We start from the raw sequence: 18,814 nt of genomic DNA, 5'->3' as shown, positions 1-18,814 counted from the left end.
TCTCGGTATCACCGGAAGTTGATTTGTCTGTGCCATCTTGAGTAGCGTCCCAGTGACCTTATTTGTGCTGGAGGATCGAGGAGCGATAACGGAGGAGCGATAATCGAGGAGCTACCAGACCATCCTCCGGTGAAATCCTCAGACACTCGCCCCGCCCCCTTACTGTGTATCGCTCACTGATTGGACGATGCAGTGCATGCACTGATCTGGCTGCTGTCAGACGATCAGCTGTGTGGTGTCATCACAAACAGACGTCGCTTCATGTGATGCTCCGGAGGAAAGGACATCCCATTGCTCTTAAAACTCATTTCCCTGCTTCTCGTGGTTTCCTTGCGTCTCTCCATGCTTCCCTGGTGCAGTGGTTCTCAAACTTTTTCTGTCAGGCCCCCCCTTTGGAGAAAAAAAAAAGTCGGGCCCCCCCAACACAAATAGTCAGGCTCAGTGGCTGTGCCAGAGATTTATTTTGGGGGTGCTGTGGGGTAGCTTGACGTCTCATAAAGGGTGCTCAAACATTTAGGGTTTCCCATTAATGTACCGGTCGCTACAGTTGAATTTTCTACTGCAACAATCCCCACGCATATACACAGTGTGACAGTTACAATGTAGGTTCGATAATTAGCTCACGGCATATAGGTGTAAGCAGGGGTCAAGTGCTATTTTTATAGGCGGTGTGTGGACCTCACATAGGGGGGTCCGGGGGCAAGCTCCCCCGGGAAGATTTATTTTTAAATATTGAAGTTAAAAACATCAATCTGGTGCACTTTGAGAGCAAAATGAAGAGATCTATGGATACATCTCTCAACACCTATGAAACAGAACTTTAAACAGATTTACTTTTTCTTTATGGATATTTTACAAATCACCCTTTTAAACTTTATTCTTTTTTTACTGTCATATAGTATTTCATACCTGTTTTTCATTTATTCTCTTATTTTTGTATAACTATAATGATCATATAAACGTGTGCCTCGGAAATAATTATTTACATTAATGGTGACCAAAACGTTTGAGACCCACTGAGATAACTTAGACTAAAGTTAACTATCTAAACACTCAGAGTCCTTTAGCTCACTGAGTCTCTCAGTCTGACAGGAGAGGACTCTCCTCCACTTTGTTGTTGAAAAAACTCCTTATATCTGTTAGCGTAGCTCGCTAGCACCAGAAGCTAACAACAACGATCTCCGGTACCGGTGCGCTCTCTCTCTCGCGCGCACGCACACAAAATGGCTCATTCCACACACACACACACACACACAGAGCCGAGCTTTAATGAAACACAGAGACCCAGACGTAATAGTACTGTACTGCATCATATTATTTTCAAATCAATACATTTTCAAATTATGATTTCTTTTTTTTAATCTTTTTTTTAGACCCTCCAGAAAAACGCGGGCAAAAATCCTTGATTATGTGGGCTAAAATCCTTGATTATGCGGGCTAAAATCCTTGATTATGCGATCAAACATGCGGGGTTTTATGTGATTTTATGCGGTGAAATTGCGGGAAGTTGCAAAATATGCGGAAAGTTGCGAAATATGCGGAAAAAATAAATATTGGGCTGTCTTATTTATTTATTCTCTCTCACACACAACCTGCCACTAACGTTAAACCCCTTTACTATTCAATTAAACACATTCAATGTTTATTTATTGTAAATTGGGCTATTTTAATCACACTCTCTCTCTCTCTCACACACACACTTCTCCGCCTCATTCTGTTTTCATTTACTCGTTCGTTATCTGACCAGCTTCAATCTTGTAGGCTTCTCACCTCGTTTCTTGTAGCCCTCGAAAGGGTTTTGGAGGTTGATGCCTCGGTGAACGTGAGTTGTTTGGCTTTCTTGTCCGCAGCAGCAGAAAGCATTTTGGAATCTTTGAATGAATCAAAGTGGGTCGTCACCGTCGATGTTCTCTTATGCTCCAACACAGTTGCACGGGGTGCAGAATAGTTTCCCCCCACTTTCATGCAAGACATCGGGGTACTGCTTTGCCCGGTCTTTAGCAGAAATGTTCGTCGGTAAATGAGATGGATTCGATTTTTTCATCGAGTGAGCTCCACACGTTCACTCTACGGTGTTGTTTACCTTCTGTGATGCGCGAGTTGATGACGTCGCGCATCATCATCACTTCACGTCAAGACGAGTTAACTTTTTTTTCAACTTTGTGTGGAAAAATGTGGGGATTATGCGGCCTTTTGATAAATATGCGGCTTTTTAAAAATCTGCGCCATTTTGCTGATTATGCGGAAAATTCTGCGATCGCAGAATCACGTTTTTCTGGAGGGTCTATTTTTTTTATAACCATTTTTCCGCCTGGTCTCTCGCGCCCCCCCCCTGGCATGCCTCTTCGCCCCCCACTTTGAGAACCACTGCCCTAGTGGGAGGGACTCGACGCAGGGAAACGACGCAAGTGAGGGATGCAAGGAATCAATTTAACCGAAGTGAGACGCACCCTATGTCAAAAAATAATTAGCACCTGTCTTTCACATCAAGCACCCTGTCTTCTTATTTGACAGTTGGTGAATATAATTGCTGTTATAAGTAGGGATGCTCCGATCGCCAATTTTGGGGCCGATCCCCGGAATCAGTATCGGCCGATCCGATCGAGTGGGCGGGGCCTAAATGGGAGATTTAAACATCACTTTAAATCTTCCATTTAAAGTGATGTTTAAAACTCAGTTAATGGGGCTCATTCACAGGAGCTTCCACAAATAACAACCAACTTAATTATTACATTCAAATGATGTACATTATTCAAGTTTACATTAACTTTGGATAATAACACGGGAGAAATTAGCGGAAGCCTCTCTTTTCCTCTCTCTCTCTCTCTCCCCCCCCCTCTCTCCCCCTCTCTCTCCCCCTCTCTCTCCTGACAGCCTGTCAGTATCTCATGCAGCTCACTGATACAGTAATGAGTGACCCGACAGTGAAGAATAAATATATGTATAACTAGTTTAGCTTGTGTGTGTTCTCCGCTCACCGGTCCGGCGGGCGGAGCTGCAGGATTTCTGCTTCTCACACGTTGCATTCCGCTATTTACTGTCTTTTTCGGACACCTTAAAATACTGCCAGACCGGTGAAGTCATCTTGGCGAGCTTGTTTTGCACAGAGAAAAGTGTCATGTATTTTACGTCATGCGATCGGCTCTCGCGATCGGCATGTTTAGAGAGCACCGATCGATCGGTAGAGAGTGAGTATCGGCCGATCTCGATCGGTGACCGATCGATCGGAGCATCCCTAGTTATAAGTAATAACAATCTCTGTGGTGTTTAAATGTATATGTAGCAACATTAGCTGTCCCCATTGTGTTGTACCTGCAGCGCCGCACTGTGGCTTTCAGAAGACTGCGTGATTTATGTTCCCAAAAAGCCTTTATATCCAATGATTTATTGTAAAACAGCTGCTAATCCAGGCAAACTCCAGTTGTCATAACTACTACAGTGTTAAATGTCTTTGAATTGCCCATGAAACAGTATTTATGCAAACATTACATTTCTCCACAGTATACTCTAATCACTGTGCATTTCATACTGACTGGCTGCCAAGTCATTAGGATGAAGCAGACAGCATAAGCAGACATTCTCAGTACATTTGCCAAGATGAAAAACTGCAATAATGAATGAATCTGGACCTTCAAATGGACTGTAGAATCTTTAGAATGAATGTTAGCTACAAATAAACTGCAGTCTATAGATGTAATGAACAGCTGTAGAGAAAAGACAATGTGGCCGCAAAGAAGATAAAGGGATGAGAGTATCAAATAAGAGTGTGAAAAGGAGGAAGATACCTGCATTGTGTGCTATTGAAGGGGGAATACAACTTGAGAGTAACTGATGTTCGTCCCTCAGCTGGAGCGACGCCACGAGCAGATGAAGAGGAACCTGGAGGCGCAGTACAAAGAGCTGGAGGAGAAGAAGCGGGTGTTCGATGACGAGAAGCTCCACTGGGAGGCTCAGCAGAGGATCCTGGAGCAGCAGAAGCTGGACGCCTCCAAGTCAGTCTCACTGCTACTATTTCACTCATTCATCTCACGTCTGTTGTACAAAGCTATATTTATTATTAGCATTATTAGGCCAGTCTCCCCCCGAGCCTTATCCATCATAGACTATGACAGATGGAATCCATACCATCATTTTATGGATGCCCTTTTTACAGAGAAACTGCCATTCTATGTTGAGTTCTCTACAGACACGACACACTCTGTTTGAACTTGTTTTCACTCTGAGAAAATCCCTGCACCCTTGTGGTGTTACCATGGTTACCAAATCATCTTGGATACATACAGTCATAAGGAGCACTTCCTGTAGAGATCACCATCAGCAGATGAATGTATTGAAATCTTGTTTTTGAATGAATGCTAAAGTCACATTGACATAGTCAAATCCTCCTTTTTGCATTCACACTACAACACACTGCTCCAAGGTAACACACAGCAACACTAGGTACACAATAATACAAGATAAAACATGGCCTCACAAATAAAGAGGGGTCATAAGATCATTGCAAAGTCATGTATGTCATGCACACAGCTGTTTCTATCAAAGGCTTCTAATATATTATATGGCAGATCTAGACCAAATCAATATATTTAATCTCTCATATTCTCCCCTTTTATTATGGTGAGTGCGAAGGCAATGTATTAATTTCCCAAGTGTTGGGGTCAAAATACTGGCCAAAGAAATGTGCATAGAATTTGACCAAAATAAATAAATGTATGTATATGTTGTAAAGATTCGGTTGAAGATCCCATCAACACGTAAAGCTCAATAATGTTTCCCCCTGTAACATTCTTTTTCTTGTTCCCCACACAGGACGATGGAGAAAAACAAGAAGAAAGGAAAGATCTTCTAAAGAGAACGATTCTTCACTTTGACAAACTCGGTTTTCCTTCATCCCCTCTGAAGTTCACATGTACTGTGGCCCTCCAAACACACACACACACACACACACACACACACATTAACAGATATACACTCCACAACATTTAACATGTACCACGTGTGACGGATGGAAGACACACACACACACACACACACGTCTCTCAGCAGGGTTACCGTACCTGTTGAAACTTCTTGTTTCCATGGGGAATGCATGTTTTTGTGAAATTCTATTTTCCTATATTTCCTGACAAAGAGGAGACCCTTCCTCTGAGCTACAGTACGACACGTGGCAGGGACCACCCATAGCCATCTGCTCACATTCCATAGATCTGCAGGTAGACGTACTGTCTCTCTTCTTTGATTCTTCCCAAAAACAACATAACACAGTACTGTATTCAAACGCTCTGTCATAAAGACCTCATAAGAGTGTGTTAAGAGAAGGGAGAGTGTATGTGAGTGAAGGGAACTGCGTCAGGAGCGAGTGGGAGTCAGGTGGGAATAAGGCCCGGTCATAGAAAGTCAAAATAATCAGCAAATCTTTTAAAAGTGGAATACTACAATTTGCCAGCACTGTGAACCCGGATATATTGAGTACCCCAACGTTTGATGTCAGAAATGTATAGTAGGGTCCCCAGCACATAGAAACTGCCAGATGCTAACCTGCATATGTTGTGCAATTTGCACATAGACATCAGTTGCATTCATTAGCTTATGCAGACATAGATAAAAGATGGCTTGGACAATTTTGGTGTGGTTTTGGAGGTTATTGAGGATGTTGAATACATTTCTATCGTTTTTAGGATCATAAGTGGCAGTTTTCAGCCCCTTAAAACTTTAAAATCAAGATTAATCAAAATCAGTCCACCGGGACGTCAGAAATTTACTCAACATCCTCATTAACCTCCAAAATCACTCCCAAGTTCTCCGAATCAGCCAAGCCATTTTTGTATTATTGTCTGCATATGCTAATTATTGCTAATTAATGTAACATTGTGCAAATTGCCCAACACCCAAGTTAGCATCCAGCAGTTTCTATGTGCTGGAGACCTGAACTATACATTTCTATCATAAAACGTTCGGGGTTCTCAACTTCTCCGGGGTCACTCTAGGACTCTTAAGAGCTGGCAGATAGACTCACCTGGTAAGGACTACATGTAAGGCCAGTCACGAAACCGCTGTTACTGAAGAGCTTAATACTTATGTGTTATTGCTATTTGGTCAGTTTCACTTTTTAGCAAATACGTCTTTGGAATAAATGACCATAAATTACCGAACTTATTGTCCTTTTTCCAACGTGTTGTATTTAAAAAAAATGTTTTGCTGCAATGCTTCCTGTCTCATAACTGTCTTCAGGACATTCCTCTTTTATGGAGCAGTTTTCACTCCAGCAGGGAGATCAATCAAAAGCTAATTGTAGCGGTGAAATAACAAAACAAAGTGGGGCACTAGTAAGCAAATCTTGTGATGGGGCAATTATCCAATCTGCAGGCAAGAACGTCCTCTTTGTTAATTTATTTCGTAATTATCCAAATATCCAACATATATAGAACAATTAATTCACCTGTGGCTTTTCCTGTGTTTTCACTGCCCCAGCAGTATTTTTATTTTGAGTTTAATATATCGTTTTATTTCCTTATTTCGCTGCTAAAAAGTAAAAAGAAACATTTACCTATGTGTAAAACAGCTGATCAACTACAGCAGCTTCCTTTATTTTGGACTCAAGCACTGTGTAGTCAGCATAGATTATAGTAAATTAAAGGGAAAGATATGCCCCCATGGAAGCAAATCCACCAATCAAAAACATTTCCACCTTAAATGTGGGCGGGGCCCGGCCTTCAGGCAGGCTTTCCAGTTGTGTGTGTGTGTGTGTGTGTGTGTGTGTGTGTGTGTGTGTGTGTGTGTGTGTGTGTGTGTGTGTGTGTGTGTGTGTGTGTGTGTGTGTGTGTGTGTGTGTGTGTGTGTGTGTGTGTGTGTGTGTGTGTGTGTGTGTGTGTGTGTGTGTGTGTGCACGCGCGCAGTAATAATGCTGTGTGTGAGGTCATAGAAACTGCAGGGAGATGCGTATCATGCAACAGCAGAAAGGATTCCATGCAGTGTTAATAAAAGACATTATGCAAAGCCTCATTGGCGTCTACAACTCTATAGGCCACCGTGATTACAAAAGTGTTTAATATAGTGATTCAAGTGATGGATGTTGTCGTAGAGCTGAACCCTGTGTGTGAAGGGACGATTCATCAAAAACAAGAAGTATTCCTGTTCCTTTCTCCCTGGAAAGTTAACTGTTTGGAGGACTTAGCCAAGTCAGCTGTGTCTCTGAATTTATTTTTGGAATATTACACTATAATATTATACATAACGGCTTCCTCAACAACAAAACATTCCCCTTCTGATACTCTCTCAAATGATCTACAGTCCACATCAATTCAATTCAATTCACAGTCAGCCATAGCGATGTGTTCCAACCTTTTACTATACCTTTCCAAGAGTATAATGTTTATTTTCATATGATGATGATGATGATGATGTTGTTAATACTATATGTAAGGTCAAAAAACGAAATCCCTTGTGGTTTTCTTAAGACTCGTATAGTTATCTGTTCTTTTTAGTATAGTTTTCAAAATGCCTGCAGTCTTCATGTTGCATTTAAAGACAAAATGCTAAACCCTTATACCTTATCACATAAAATATGACCTTTATGGATTTGATTGCTTTTATTGTGTAAATACTGGAGGCTGCTCTGTGGCCTTTTTCTTTAGTTTTTTCAGATGATATGCCAGGAACAGAACTTGTACTCAGATCAGAACCTATTATATACTTGTCTTAAGAATACACAAATACAGTACATTTCTTTACATGTATACACACACATACTGTATACATCCATGCCAATGAGTACCCTTTCTCAGGACTGCTGTGTTATAAAGTCCAGAGGAAGTCATGCTGTGCTCCCTACAAGTTAAAATTGTGATTTCTTTTTTAAATGCTGGTGCACCACTTGCCCTTGGAATACACACCACAAGTTAAGATAAGTTTAGGTGATTTTTGTTGTTGTAATATTATCCTTTTTTTATATATGTACACTCTTTACTGCTTCTCTTCTTTGTTCTGTCTCTAACTGTACATGGTTAATAAAGTTGACTTGGTTATGCTTTAACTCATGCGAGTGAGTATTCTTCCCTCCTGTTGTCTTCGGGTCAAATCTGACCGATGTACTACTTTCATCAATCATAACTTTTTGTTTTACATTCGATTGCATTGAGGCTTTATGATATCCTTCACAGTAGACATCTGAACATATACAATTGCTGATCACCACTTTCATTGCATTTTGGAAGATTTTGTCAACTTTGTAGCACCCATGCTGTTCCCGGTCATAAAGAAAATGAATTAGTAACCATCCGGATCAGATCAAACACACACACACATACTCTAGATGTGTGTCCCCCCTTATGTGCCCAATCCCCCCACATGGATCACACCTGGCACACGCAATACATGTTCAGTGTCTATTCTTTGTATATTTACTGCAGTTGTTCATGTATACCAGTAGTCTGATACAATATGTACAGTTTGAAAGGGTTAATGGTTTTTGTGTTAATGTAATAGCAGTTAAAACAGGACCGGTCAAATTTGACCGCGAACACCAAAGTAAGGGGGGTGGAAACTAAGACAATAGGAGGGTTAATTGAATAGGGATATATTAAAACATACCTATATGCACAATACAAACGTGTAAATCAGGGGTGTCCAAAATGTTTCACTGAGGGCCACATACAGAAAAATGTACGAAGATCTAGGCCCCTCACTAGAGGTGAGGTATATTGCCTCTTAACTTATGTTATGTTGGCAAAATCAATCATATGTAAATGATGCTTGATAATTGAATATGCTTAAAGAAAGAAAACAGTTGGTTCGTAGTTTAGACACCCCTGATATAAACCATATAAGAAATTGAACAACTAAACAGTCCGTTTCACATCCTTTTTTGTACGGAGATTAGAGCAGTTGACATGTTTAAAATGGAAATGATATCTTAAAGTTGCATGTAGTAGCCTAAGTGCTTTCACAATACAGTAGATAATGTGATGAAGTGTCTATCCTGTTGTCGCTAGCCAATGGGTTCCTAGATTGCATTTTGGCCTATTCCTCTTTAGCTTTCAACGCGGACTGTTTACCTGCATGCAACAAAAGACTAATCAATTGTTATTTGGAAAAACTACTGGCATTACTAACAGAAACCAAAATGGATTCATATGCAGATTAAGATAAACTTGCTTTAGGAATAGTTTGACGTTTTGTGGAAATAAACTTTCATGCTTAAAGTCAGATGACGAAGTCCTGCTGCCCTGCTTTACCTTTAGGCTATTAGTTTCAGGGTTCACTAAAGCTCATGGCTCACTGGGACACTTGAATAAAACAAAGCCACGTTGATAACAACACATTCAAAATGTCTGCTGTGAAAAGAAAAATGTTTCGTCGTCACTAGCTGTTTTTGTACATAGAACAGCGATGACATACAACATTGGAAAAAGATGACTTCTGTCAAAAACAACATCTCTTGATGAGTTGATACCTAACGTCCTCTCTGGACACAGGTTAAAGAAGTGTGACCCTGGGACTTCCTGCATCCAGGGCTCTGTTTCAACGTGTTACTTAAACTTAGAAGTACTTTCACCACAAACATTGAAGATGGTAAAACACTTAATATGAGTCGTTGACTTATTTGTGTGAAAATAATTCCCATGGGTGATAATATAACATATGACAAATATAATTTGATTTGAAATGTTTAATATCTGTGCATGCCATATTACTTTACTAAATACTGTTTTTATTGTGTCACTATAATTATTGTCTCTTGACTGTAACTATGTCATTTCCCCTCTGAGAGACTCTCATACATTTATTTTGAGGCAAACTGATCTGTATCTGATCATTTATTAAAACCCTAAAATTATAGCCTGAGACACGCAATCTAAGTCATTTTCTACTCTACCCAGAAAACAGCCATTAATAATGTTACATTTATTAACCCTTGTGCCCTCGTCGAATTGTCAAGCTTTCGACACCTTCGTGGCAAAAATGTACACGCCCATAATAACTGCTATTAAATCATCATACATCAATATCTTTTTCTACTTTTTTTTTCATGAATCACATAAACAACTTCTAACGTACTCAAAACTACCAAACATTCAATAATGTTATGGATTTTAACTCTTTAACTGCCTTTTTCATTATTTGAATGTCTTGGATGTGTCAAAGATTAGCAACAAAATTGATTTGAATGCATTATTATTTTTTACGTAGTATCAGATACTACCTCTGAGTAGTAGTAATGATACTCTTTCAATCACATTAGTATGCATGAAAAAGTGACAGGTGACACGCCCCCAATTATGAAAATGAGCTACGTCTGTCTCCCATTGGCCAATGAGCTAAGTCCCGCCTCCCATTGTCCCGCCTCCCATTCTTTGATGTGTGTGTTATCAGATTGGAGTGAAAGGCCCCCCGGCGTAGTTCTTTGATGTATTGATTAAGACAGTCTCTTTGAAGTTAAGGTATTTGACCCCTGCCCCTCAGAGTTGAGTAATTAGCCTTGTAATCAGATAGGAGTGAAATGCCCCACGGCGTAGTGCCTTTGTTGTATAGTTCTTTGATGTATTGATTAAGTCAGTCTCTATGAAGTTAAGGTATTTGACCCCTGCCCCTCGGAGTTAAGTAATTAGCCTTGTAATCAGATAGGAGTGAAATGCCCCAGTGCCTTTGTTGTATAGTTCTTTGATGTATTGATTAAGTCAGTCTCTCTGACCCCTGCCCCTCAGAGCCCTTTGTTGTCTAATATAATTAGCCTTTGATGTTTGCCCTTTGATGTGATGTGTTATAACAGGCAGGTGTGATTTCACACTGGTGAAAGCCTTTGATGTTAATCTCTGTATATCTTTTGAAGCTATGTGTGAGAGTGCCTACCCTCCCCCCTCCCAGCCTCCCCCCTTCTCCCCACCCCTCCTGAGGCTATGAGCCAACAGATAGTGTGGGTGGAATTAGATGAAGATAGAGATATGCTCAAACTAAATTAAAAAAAGACAGGCAATTCCACTTACCTAGTCACTTTTGAAAAAAGAAAAATGGCCAAGAGACGCCTCGAATTGGGTTTAATCAGCCTGTGTGACAACTTACAGCCACCCGTCCGGAGCGCCAGTCAAGAAACGAATGCAGCATCTGCGAGGGGTTCAGACGCCTACCTGCCTGTCAGCCTGTGCACAAACTTATCTTGTGCCCTCTTTTGGTCATGTGCGCGTTCATGTGTGTTGGAGGAGGGACTCTGTGAGGAAGTGACAGATTTCCCCCCTCGGTCTGACTGTAAAAGACTCTCAGGAGCTGGCCTTTTGATGTGGGGGTAGAGATAAGCTTGGAATGTATGCTGATTTAGGACACTATCTGTGAGATGAGAAGCGCATTACATCTATAAAAAAACACATTTTCATTTTGTAATGGTTGTTTAATTGAAAACACAACATTGAACACATTTTCATAAAAACACATTACATTTTACCAAGTTAATGCCGTAGTGCATACATGGTAATAGACTTAACGATTTGCACTGCTGCTTCTCTCCGCGTTTCGTTTACAGTGATCAGTTTATCGTTCAATTCACACTGCCCAAGTAGATGTTTAGGAGTCTCTTGGAAGTATACGAATGCAGTATATGTTTTACAAAGGGGGTATTCATGTTATTTTTAAAAGATCTTATTTAGGTTTTTTAATAGTGATACCTGAGGATATTCTCTTCTTTTTTTATTGTAGGGACTGTGAACTAATGTGTAATGACTTTTTTACTAACTATAAGAAAAGTCTCTCTGAAGAGGGGAAATAATAAAACAATTTTAAAAACATGATCTTTGTCTTTTTATAATTATTTTACACCACTATAAGGAAACCCAATAGTAAGTTGTGTGAGGTTGTACTAGGGATAATATTAGAATGTTGCTGTATTCATAAAGAGAAGTTTTCTTAAAATGTGTTTCTGCTCCATTTCACTCCATGAAGCCTCCAGCTTGTACAAGGGCTCCGCCTCCCCCTCAACATAACAACTCCCCACCCTACTCACCAGATCATTTAAAAGTAAGGACCCCTCAAGGACATTTGTTGAACACTAACAATGGATCTGAGAAAAAACAAGTCTCTCCCCGTGAGTTACAGCCTGGAGGAAACGCCTGGAGGACCCCCATCCTCTAAAACAATCTGGACACACGATCTCTCGGCTGACATTGATATGGCTGACACTGATATGTATCAACCTCCATCTACTCCATCCGAGTCAACAACTTGGTGTTCATTCGGTTCAATACGGCCATTCGGGACACTCTACAACCAGGGCCTCATACGTCACATATGGTGACATAAGATATTTGCAGTAAAAAGCAAAGAAAACGCAGACAGCATGCAAGATCAAAGAAGAGTTTTCACCGCTGCCCCTCAAGGTGGAGGAAGAAGAAGGAGATATTTCCCCGCCGACAGAAGTAAGAAGAGTCCTGACAAGCACCGTCTGGGAAACTAAAAGCGGACCATCGGGGCGATCGTATTACCGTGCAAGCCGTATGGTGACGCTGGGGAAGGACCCCTCTGGTGATTTTGTTTTGGAGTATTTCAACTCTACATGCAGGGTTTTTCAGACATCCTTGCGGGTGCCTCCGACTACTTGGCTGAAAATGATTGATGGAAAAGCTACAAAGCTTAAAGAACTTTTTTTTAAACAGAGTCAGACATCGATCGACATTATACTGGTGAAAAAGACTCTCACTTTTGCAGAAGACTCTGCCTCCCACTCAACATAACAAGTCACACCCTACTCACCTGATCATTTAAAACTAAGGACGCCTCAAAGAAAAACATTGTGTATTCTACCTATGTAAAAAGAGTGTCAGGGTTGTCTTACGAAAATGTGTTATCTCTGTATCAAGATGATGTGTTTAAAAATGAATTTTGTGAAAAATACCAACTGTGTGAGAGACGTCATAAAGACACTCATTTTAACCACATTGTTTGTTCTCTACAAATGTTTTAAGATTGTTACAAAATGTAAAAAATAGAGACAAAATTAATTCAGGTGACTGTCTTTTATTAGGAAAACAAAAATATAATACAAATGGTTTAGAGGGTAACCATGTAACCATCTTGGACTTAATAGTCTAACAAAATACTTTATCTGAATACATTTGTTCTTTTTTTAAGCGCACTTTTGAAATTATTTATTTATCATTTCAGTGGAACAATCCAGTTTTTGTTAACATCAATGCTTTTTTCTCTTTTCTTGTGTTACTAAGATACTTTTAGACACACTTTGGCGTATGCAACACTTGTTCAGTTAAACAAGTTTTTTTTTTTTTTTCTGATAAACTTACATATTTTAGTTATTTTCTGCTACCAAGATACTTTAAGATACACCTTGATGTACGCAACACTTAACAAAAGGGTATAATATGAAGTACTTGGTAAGGAAGGGGTTTTTCTTTAAGGGGTGCAAAACTTTAGAACAGGGTAAAATATTCATAATTTGTAATGAATTGAGTTTTCTTTTTCTTTTGATTTTCAACATACTATTTGTACACAATGACTTTTCCATATTTCTGACAAACTATACTTTTTGACTTTTTCCGTAAAATCTTGACAAACTATTACTTATTCTTAAATGTTGACCTATTGCTGCTTGGTTGGAGATGATAGATGAAAAAGCTACAACGCTTAAAGAACTTTTTTTAAAAACTCTCAATTCTATAAATGACTCCCCCCATTCAACGCAATAAGCCCCAACCCTCCACTCAGCAAATCATCTAAAATGAAGGACCCCACTAAGACGACCGTTGTAAACTAGCCATGGAGCAGATAAAAACCAAGACTCCCCCTGCGAGTTGCAGCCAGGAACAGACTCCTGGACTACCATCATCACCACCATTTTGGACACCTGAATCTTGCAATACTACTGCTGCTTATTTTGCTCCTTGGGCCAAAACGTCTCTGTTTATGGACACAGTGAAATCAGTGTTGGTTGATATTGTGGAGAGGGTGATACATCGGTACAAAGAAGAAATATGCAACGGGTGCCGAGTCAGTGTTACGACTGGAGCACACAAAAACTGATGGGACCCAAATGCACGACTCTAGACAAAAGATGATTCAAAAAAGGTTTTACTGTGATGATAAAACGAGGTAATCCATTCACAAGGTTCAAAACGATCTGGCACTTGGCACAGGGAACACACAGAATATATACAAAAGCAAGGGACTCCACAGGTGCAAACAATAAGGCGGGGCAGGTAATCAGGTCCGTGGACAAACAGGCAAGATAGGAATCGAACTACCTGAAATGAGAAGGGAAATGACAAAGTAAAACAGGAAATGGCAGACACGGACTTGACAATATAGACTCACAGAGAAATAATACTAACATATCTGACGAGACACAACAGTCAGTCACCCCGGCCAGAGGCAACACGATTTTCTGAATGACATGTCCGATTTTTACTTCAGAAACAATTACAATGCGTTAATGAAAAGACTCTGGCTCACGGACTTCATTACTGAGATCGACCAGACTCTTATTGATAAAGACATTTTCACGGATGATTGGAGGATCCAAGGCGCTTCGGAGGCTTTTCTTCACAATCTCAAAAATTGCAGAAGCCTCAAGGAGAGACTTGAAAAGATCCATGCCGAGTTGGATGGAGAAGAAGAAGCCTAATAACCAGCAGTTGACTGAAGCCAGGGACTTGTTCGATACATTGACTTTTTTCTCTTTAAAGTCAAATAAAAATGGGAAACTACTATTCAAAACGCTCTGTATATATTGATCAGAATGTAGTCAATACCCTTTTAATAAGTGTGGTGATGAGGACGATTGAAAACAGAACGAGTAGGGACCCCTGTGTAAAAAGAATGGCTGAAGTTTGTAAACTGGAAGACATTTTGGATATCGTTCGTGCAGGCAGTACTATTCCGGGTCATTGGGAAACGATTGTAAACGAAACATTTAAAGTGGTCATGGAATCTTCATTTTCCGAAACATTCTGTAACATTATCTCAGAAATGAAACAAACATCAAAAGTGTATCATGTGCTCTCATTGTATGCTCTGTTTGTAGATGTAATGCATCTTTGTGTCGAAAATAGCATACACATGAATATTTTGACTGAAGTGAAAAAACTCCATCAGGGTATTTCCAGTAATATGGGGAATTCTAAGCTGGAGACGGTCCTGGGGATGCTACAATCAGTATAACTATTGATTTTGTGTGTGCAAAATAAAAAAAAGTGTTTTTTTTTTACATTTAAAAACTGTTGTCTTCATTATAGCAAGGGGAGCGTGTCTGATACATGTGTATTACAGTCCTTATTTTTTGGGTTTTTCAGTGTTTTCTGTGTGTCTGAACACACAAAGCACAAATCATTTAAAACAAACCCTGAATCAAATTTAGAGAGGACCATTAAGAGTCAAATCCTTGACGAAAAGTACTTCATTATCTACTTTTCAGCTTTTATACACAAAAGTGTATCTTTCAGTAACTTTTCTCAAAGAATTTAAGCATAAATCTGTCAAATGTTCAAAACAGCCTTGTTTCACTGAAATAGCCTCACAATCACAAACTGCCATTAAGAGTCAGATGCTTTACGGAATCTAATAAAACAGAGTACTTTCATGGTAGTGGTCAGCTTTTTTAAAAAGAAAAGTGTATCTTTCAGTAACTTTTTGAGAGAGTTAAGCATCCATCCATCCATCCATCTTCTCCCGCTTATCCGTGGTCGGGTCGCGGGGGTAGCAGCTCCAGCAGAGAGCCCCAAACTTTCTTTTCCCTGGCGACATCAACCAGCTCTGACTGGGGGATCCCAAGGCGCTCCCAGGCCAGCGAAGAGATATAATCCCTCCACCTGGTCCTAGGTCTACCCCTTGGTCTCTTCCCAGCTGGACGTGCCTGGAACACCTCCCTAGGGAGGCACCCAGGTGGCATCCTAACTAGGTGCCCGAACCACCTCAACTGGCTTCTTTCGACGCGAAGGAGGAGCGGCTCAACTCCGAGTCCCTCCCTGATGACCGAACTTCTCACCTTATCTCTAAGGGAGACACCAGCCACCCGGCGGAGGAAACCCATCTCGGCCGCTTGTATCCGCGATCTCGTTCTTTCGGTCATGACCCATCCTTCATGACCATAGGTGAGGGTAGGAACGAAAATGGCCCGGTAGACAGAGAGCTTTGCCTTCCGGCTCAGCTCCCTTTTCGTCACAACGGTGCGGTAAAAAGAATTTAAGCATAAATCTGTCAAATGTTCAAAACAGCCTTGTTTCACTGACATAGCCTCAAAATCACAAACTGCCATTAAGAGTCAGATTCTTAACGAAATCTACGGACACAAAGTCTACTTCATTATCTACTTTTCAGCTTTTAAATACAAAAGTGTATATGCTTGACTAAAACAAAGTACTTTATGGTAATGGTCAGCTTTTATACACAATAGTGTATCTTTCAATAACTTTCTCAGAGAATTTAAGCATAAATCTGTCAAATGTTCAAAACAGCCTTGTTTCACTGAAATAGCCTCAAAATCACAAAATGCCATTAAGAGTCAGAATCCTAATTAAATCTACTAAAACAGAGTACTTTCATGGTAGTGGTCAGCTTTTATACACAATAGTGTATCTTTCAGTAACTTTCTCAGAGAATTTAAGCATAAATCTGTCAAATGTTCAAAACAGCCTTGTTTCACTGAAATAGCCTCAACATCACAAACTGCCCTTAAGAGTCAGATGCTTTACGGAATCTAATAAAACAGAGTACTTTCATGGTAGTGGTCAGCTTTTAAAAAGAAAAGTGTATCTTTCAGTAACCTTTTGAGAGAGTTAAGCATAAATCTTTCAAATATTTTAAAACAGCCCTGACACTGACATAGCCTCTAAAATCACAAACTGCGATTAAGAGTCAGAATCTTAACGAAATCTACAGACACAAAGTCTACTTCATTATCTACTTTTTCAGCTTTTTAAACACAAAAGTGTATCTTTCAGGAACTTTCTCAGAGAATTAAAGCATAAATCTGTCAAATGTTTCAAAACAGCCTTGTTTTACTGACATAATAGCCCCCCCGTCTTGAGGCTATTTCAGTGAAACAAGGGTGTTTTGAACATTTGACAGATTTATGCTTAATTCTCTCAAAAAAAGATACTGAAAGATACACTTTTGTATTTAAAAAAGCTGAAAAGTAGATAGTGTGAGTAGATTTCCTTAAGAATCTGACTCTTAATGTCAGTTTGTGATTTTGAGGCTATTTCAGTGAAACAAGGCTGTTAAGAATCTGACTCTTAATGTCAGTTTGTGATTTTGAGGCTATTTCAGTGAAACAAGGCTGTTTTTGCAGTCACCGTTCACTTAGACAGTCAGAGGGAGGGGCAGGATCAGGTTTTGTCCCACATGGCTCTAAACAGCTCAATAGGCACACACTGTAGACACTAATTAGAAGAACACATACTAAAACAGCAATGTACAGACGAATCAGATGATTAAACATGATCTTAAAATATATTTTATATATTTTTTAATTTATTTTTTGCATTTTGTTGTAATCATTATTTTAATACTTTCTGCTGACACTAGGTGGGGCTGTGTGGGGAATGAGTCTTTTTGGAGTTACATTTTCTAAATGAATGGCCAGTGAATAAATATACATGTGTTTACTTATTTATTTGGTGTAATATTATTCATTTATAGTCCAATATTATCCTATAAGCCAGTGAATTAATCTAATCTCTTTGTTTTTCCACATTTGTTAGATGAGGTGTGACCCCAGCAGGACAAAGCCACACACCCAGAAGACTTCCAGGGAGCAGCTTGCTGCAGAATTGTTGGAGTTTGCTGAAGGCCCTGCGGAAGGCCCTGCACCTCCACCACCCACATGCATGCCCGAGTATTATGGGGAAGATTCCACCAAGGTCAGGAAGAACTGCGGGAGGTGTCGAGATGCTGGACTCAAAAGGGTGAAGACACCTGTGTACTGCAGGAAGTGCCAGGTCCCTCTGTGCTTCACTGTCAAAAGGAACTATTTCAGGGAGTGGCACGACCTAAATACTGGAACATTCACGTAGGTATAAAGTTCAGGTAGGTATAACATTTTGCGAGTGTTTATTTAAAAAAAATAATACTTGTTTTTATATCCCGATGGAGTTTTTTCACTTCAGTCAAAATATTCATGTGTATTCATGTATCAATCATCCGTGAAAATGTTTTTATCAATAAGAGTCTGGTCGATCTCAGTAATGAAGTCCGTGAGCCAGAGTCTTTTCATTAACGCGTTGTAATTGTTTCTGAAGTAAAAATCGGACATGTCATTCAGAAAATCGTGTTGCCTCTGGCCGGGGTGACTGACTCGGCACCCGTTGCATATTTCTTCTCTGTACCGATGTATCACCCTCTCCACAATATCAACCAACACCGATTTCACTGTGTCCATAAACAGAGACGTTTTGGCCCAAGGAGCAAAATCAGCAGCAGTAGTATTGCAAGATTCAGGTGTCCAAAATGGTGGTGATGATGGTAGTCCAGGAGTCTGTTCCTGGCTGCAACTCGCGGGGGGAGTCTTGGTTTTTCTCTGCTCCATGGCTAGTTTACAACGGTCGTCTTAGTGGGGTCCTTCGTTTTAGATGAGTCATTTATAGAATTGACAGTTTTTAAAAAAAGTTCTTTAAGCGTTGTAGCTTTTTCATCTATCATCTCCAACCAAGCAGAAATAGGTCAACATTTAAGAATAAGTAATAGTTTGTCAAGATTTTACGGAAAAAGTCAAAAAGTATAGTTTGTCAGAAATATGGAAAAGTCATTGTGTACAAATAGTATGTTGAAAATCAAAAGAAAAAGAAAACTCAATTCATTACAAATTATGAATATTTTACCC

At 39.9% G+C, this 18,814-nt stretch overlaps 1 protein-coding gene across 2 annotated transcripts in view; it reads left to right on the top strand.

The window, feature by feature from the left end:
- Positions 1–8,032, top strand: part of septin15 (septin 15) — a 90,029-nt gene extending 81,997 nt beyond the window's left edge. For both annotated transcript variants that reach the window (XM_034086035.2, XM_034086034.2), the window contains exons 12-13: positions 3,847–3,992; positions 4,810–8,032. In XM_034086035.2, the coding sequence (XP_033941926.1) occupies positions 3,847–3,992; positions 4,810–4,849 (186 nt within the window). In that variant the 3' untranslated portion in view covers positions 4,850–8,032. The remainder of the gene's footprint in view (positions 1–3,846; positions 3,993–4,809) is intronic.
- Positions 8,033–18,814: the final 10,782 nt, after the last annotated feature.

Source organism: Pseudochaenichthys georgianus, chromosome 6 (genome assembly GCF_902827115.2).
Source record: "Pseudochaenichthys georgianus chromosome 6, fPseGeo1.2, whole genome shotgun sequence".
In the NCBI taxonomy this organism is placed as follows: Eukaryota; Metazoa; Chordata; class Actinopteri; order Perciformes; family Channichthyidae; genus Pseudochaenichthys; species Pseudochaenichthys georgianus.
Note: the sequence above shows the minus strand (reverse complement) of the source record. Positions and strands in the feature narration are given on the sequence as shown.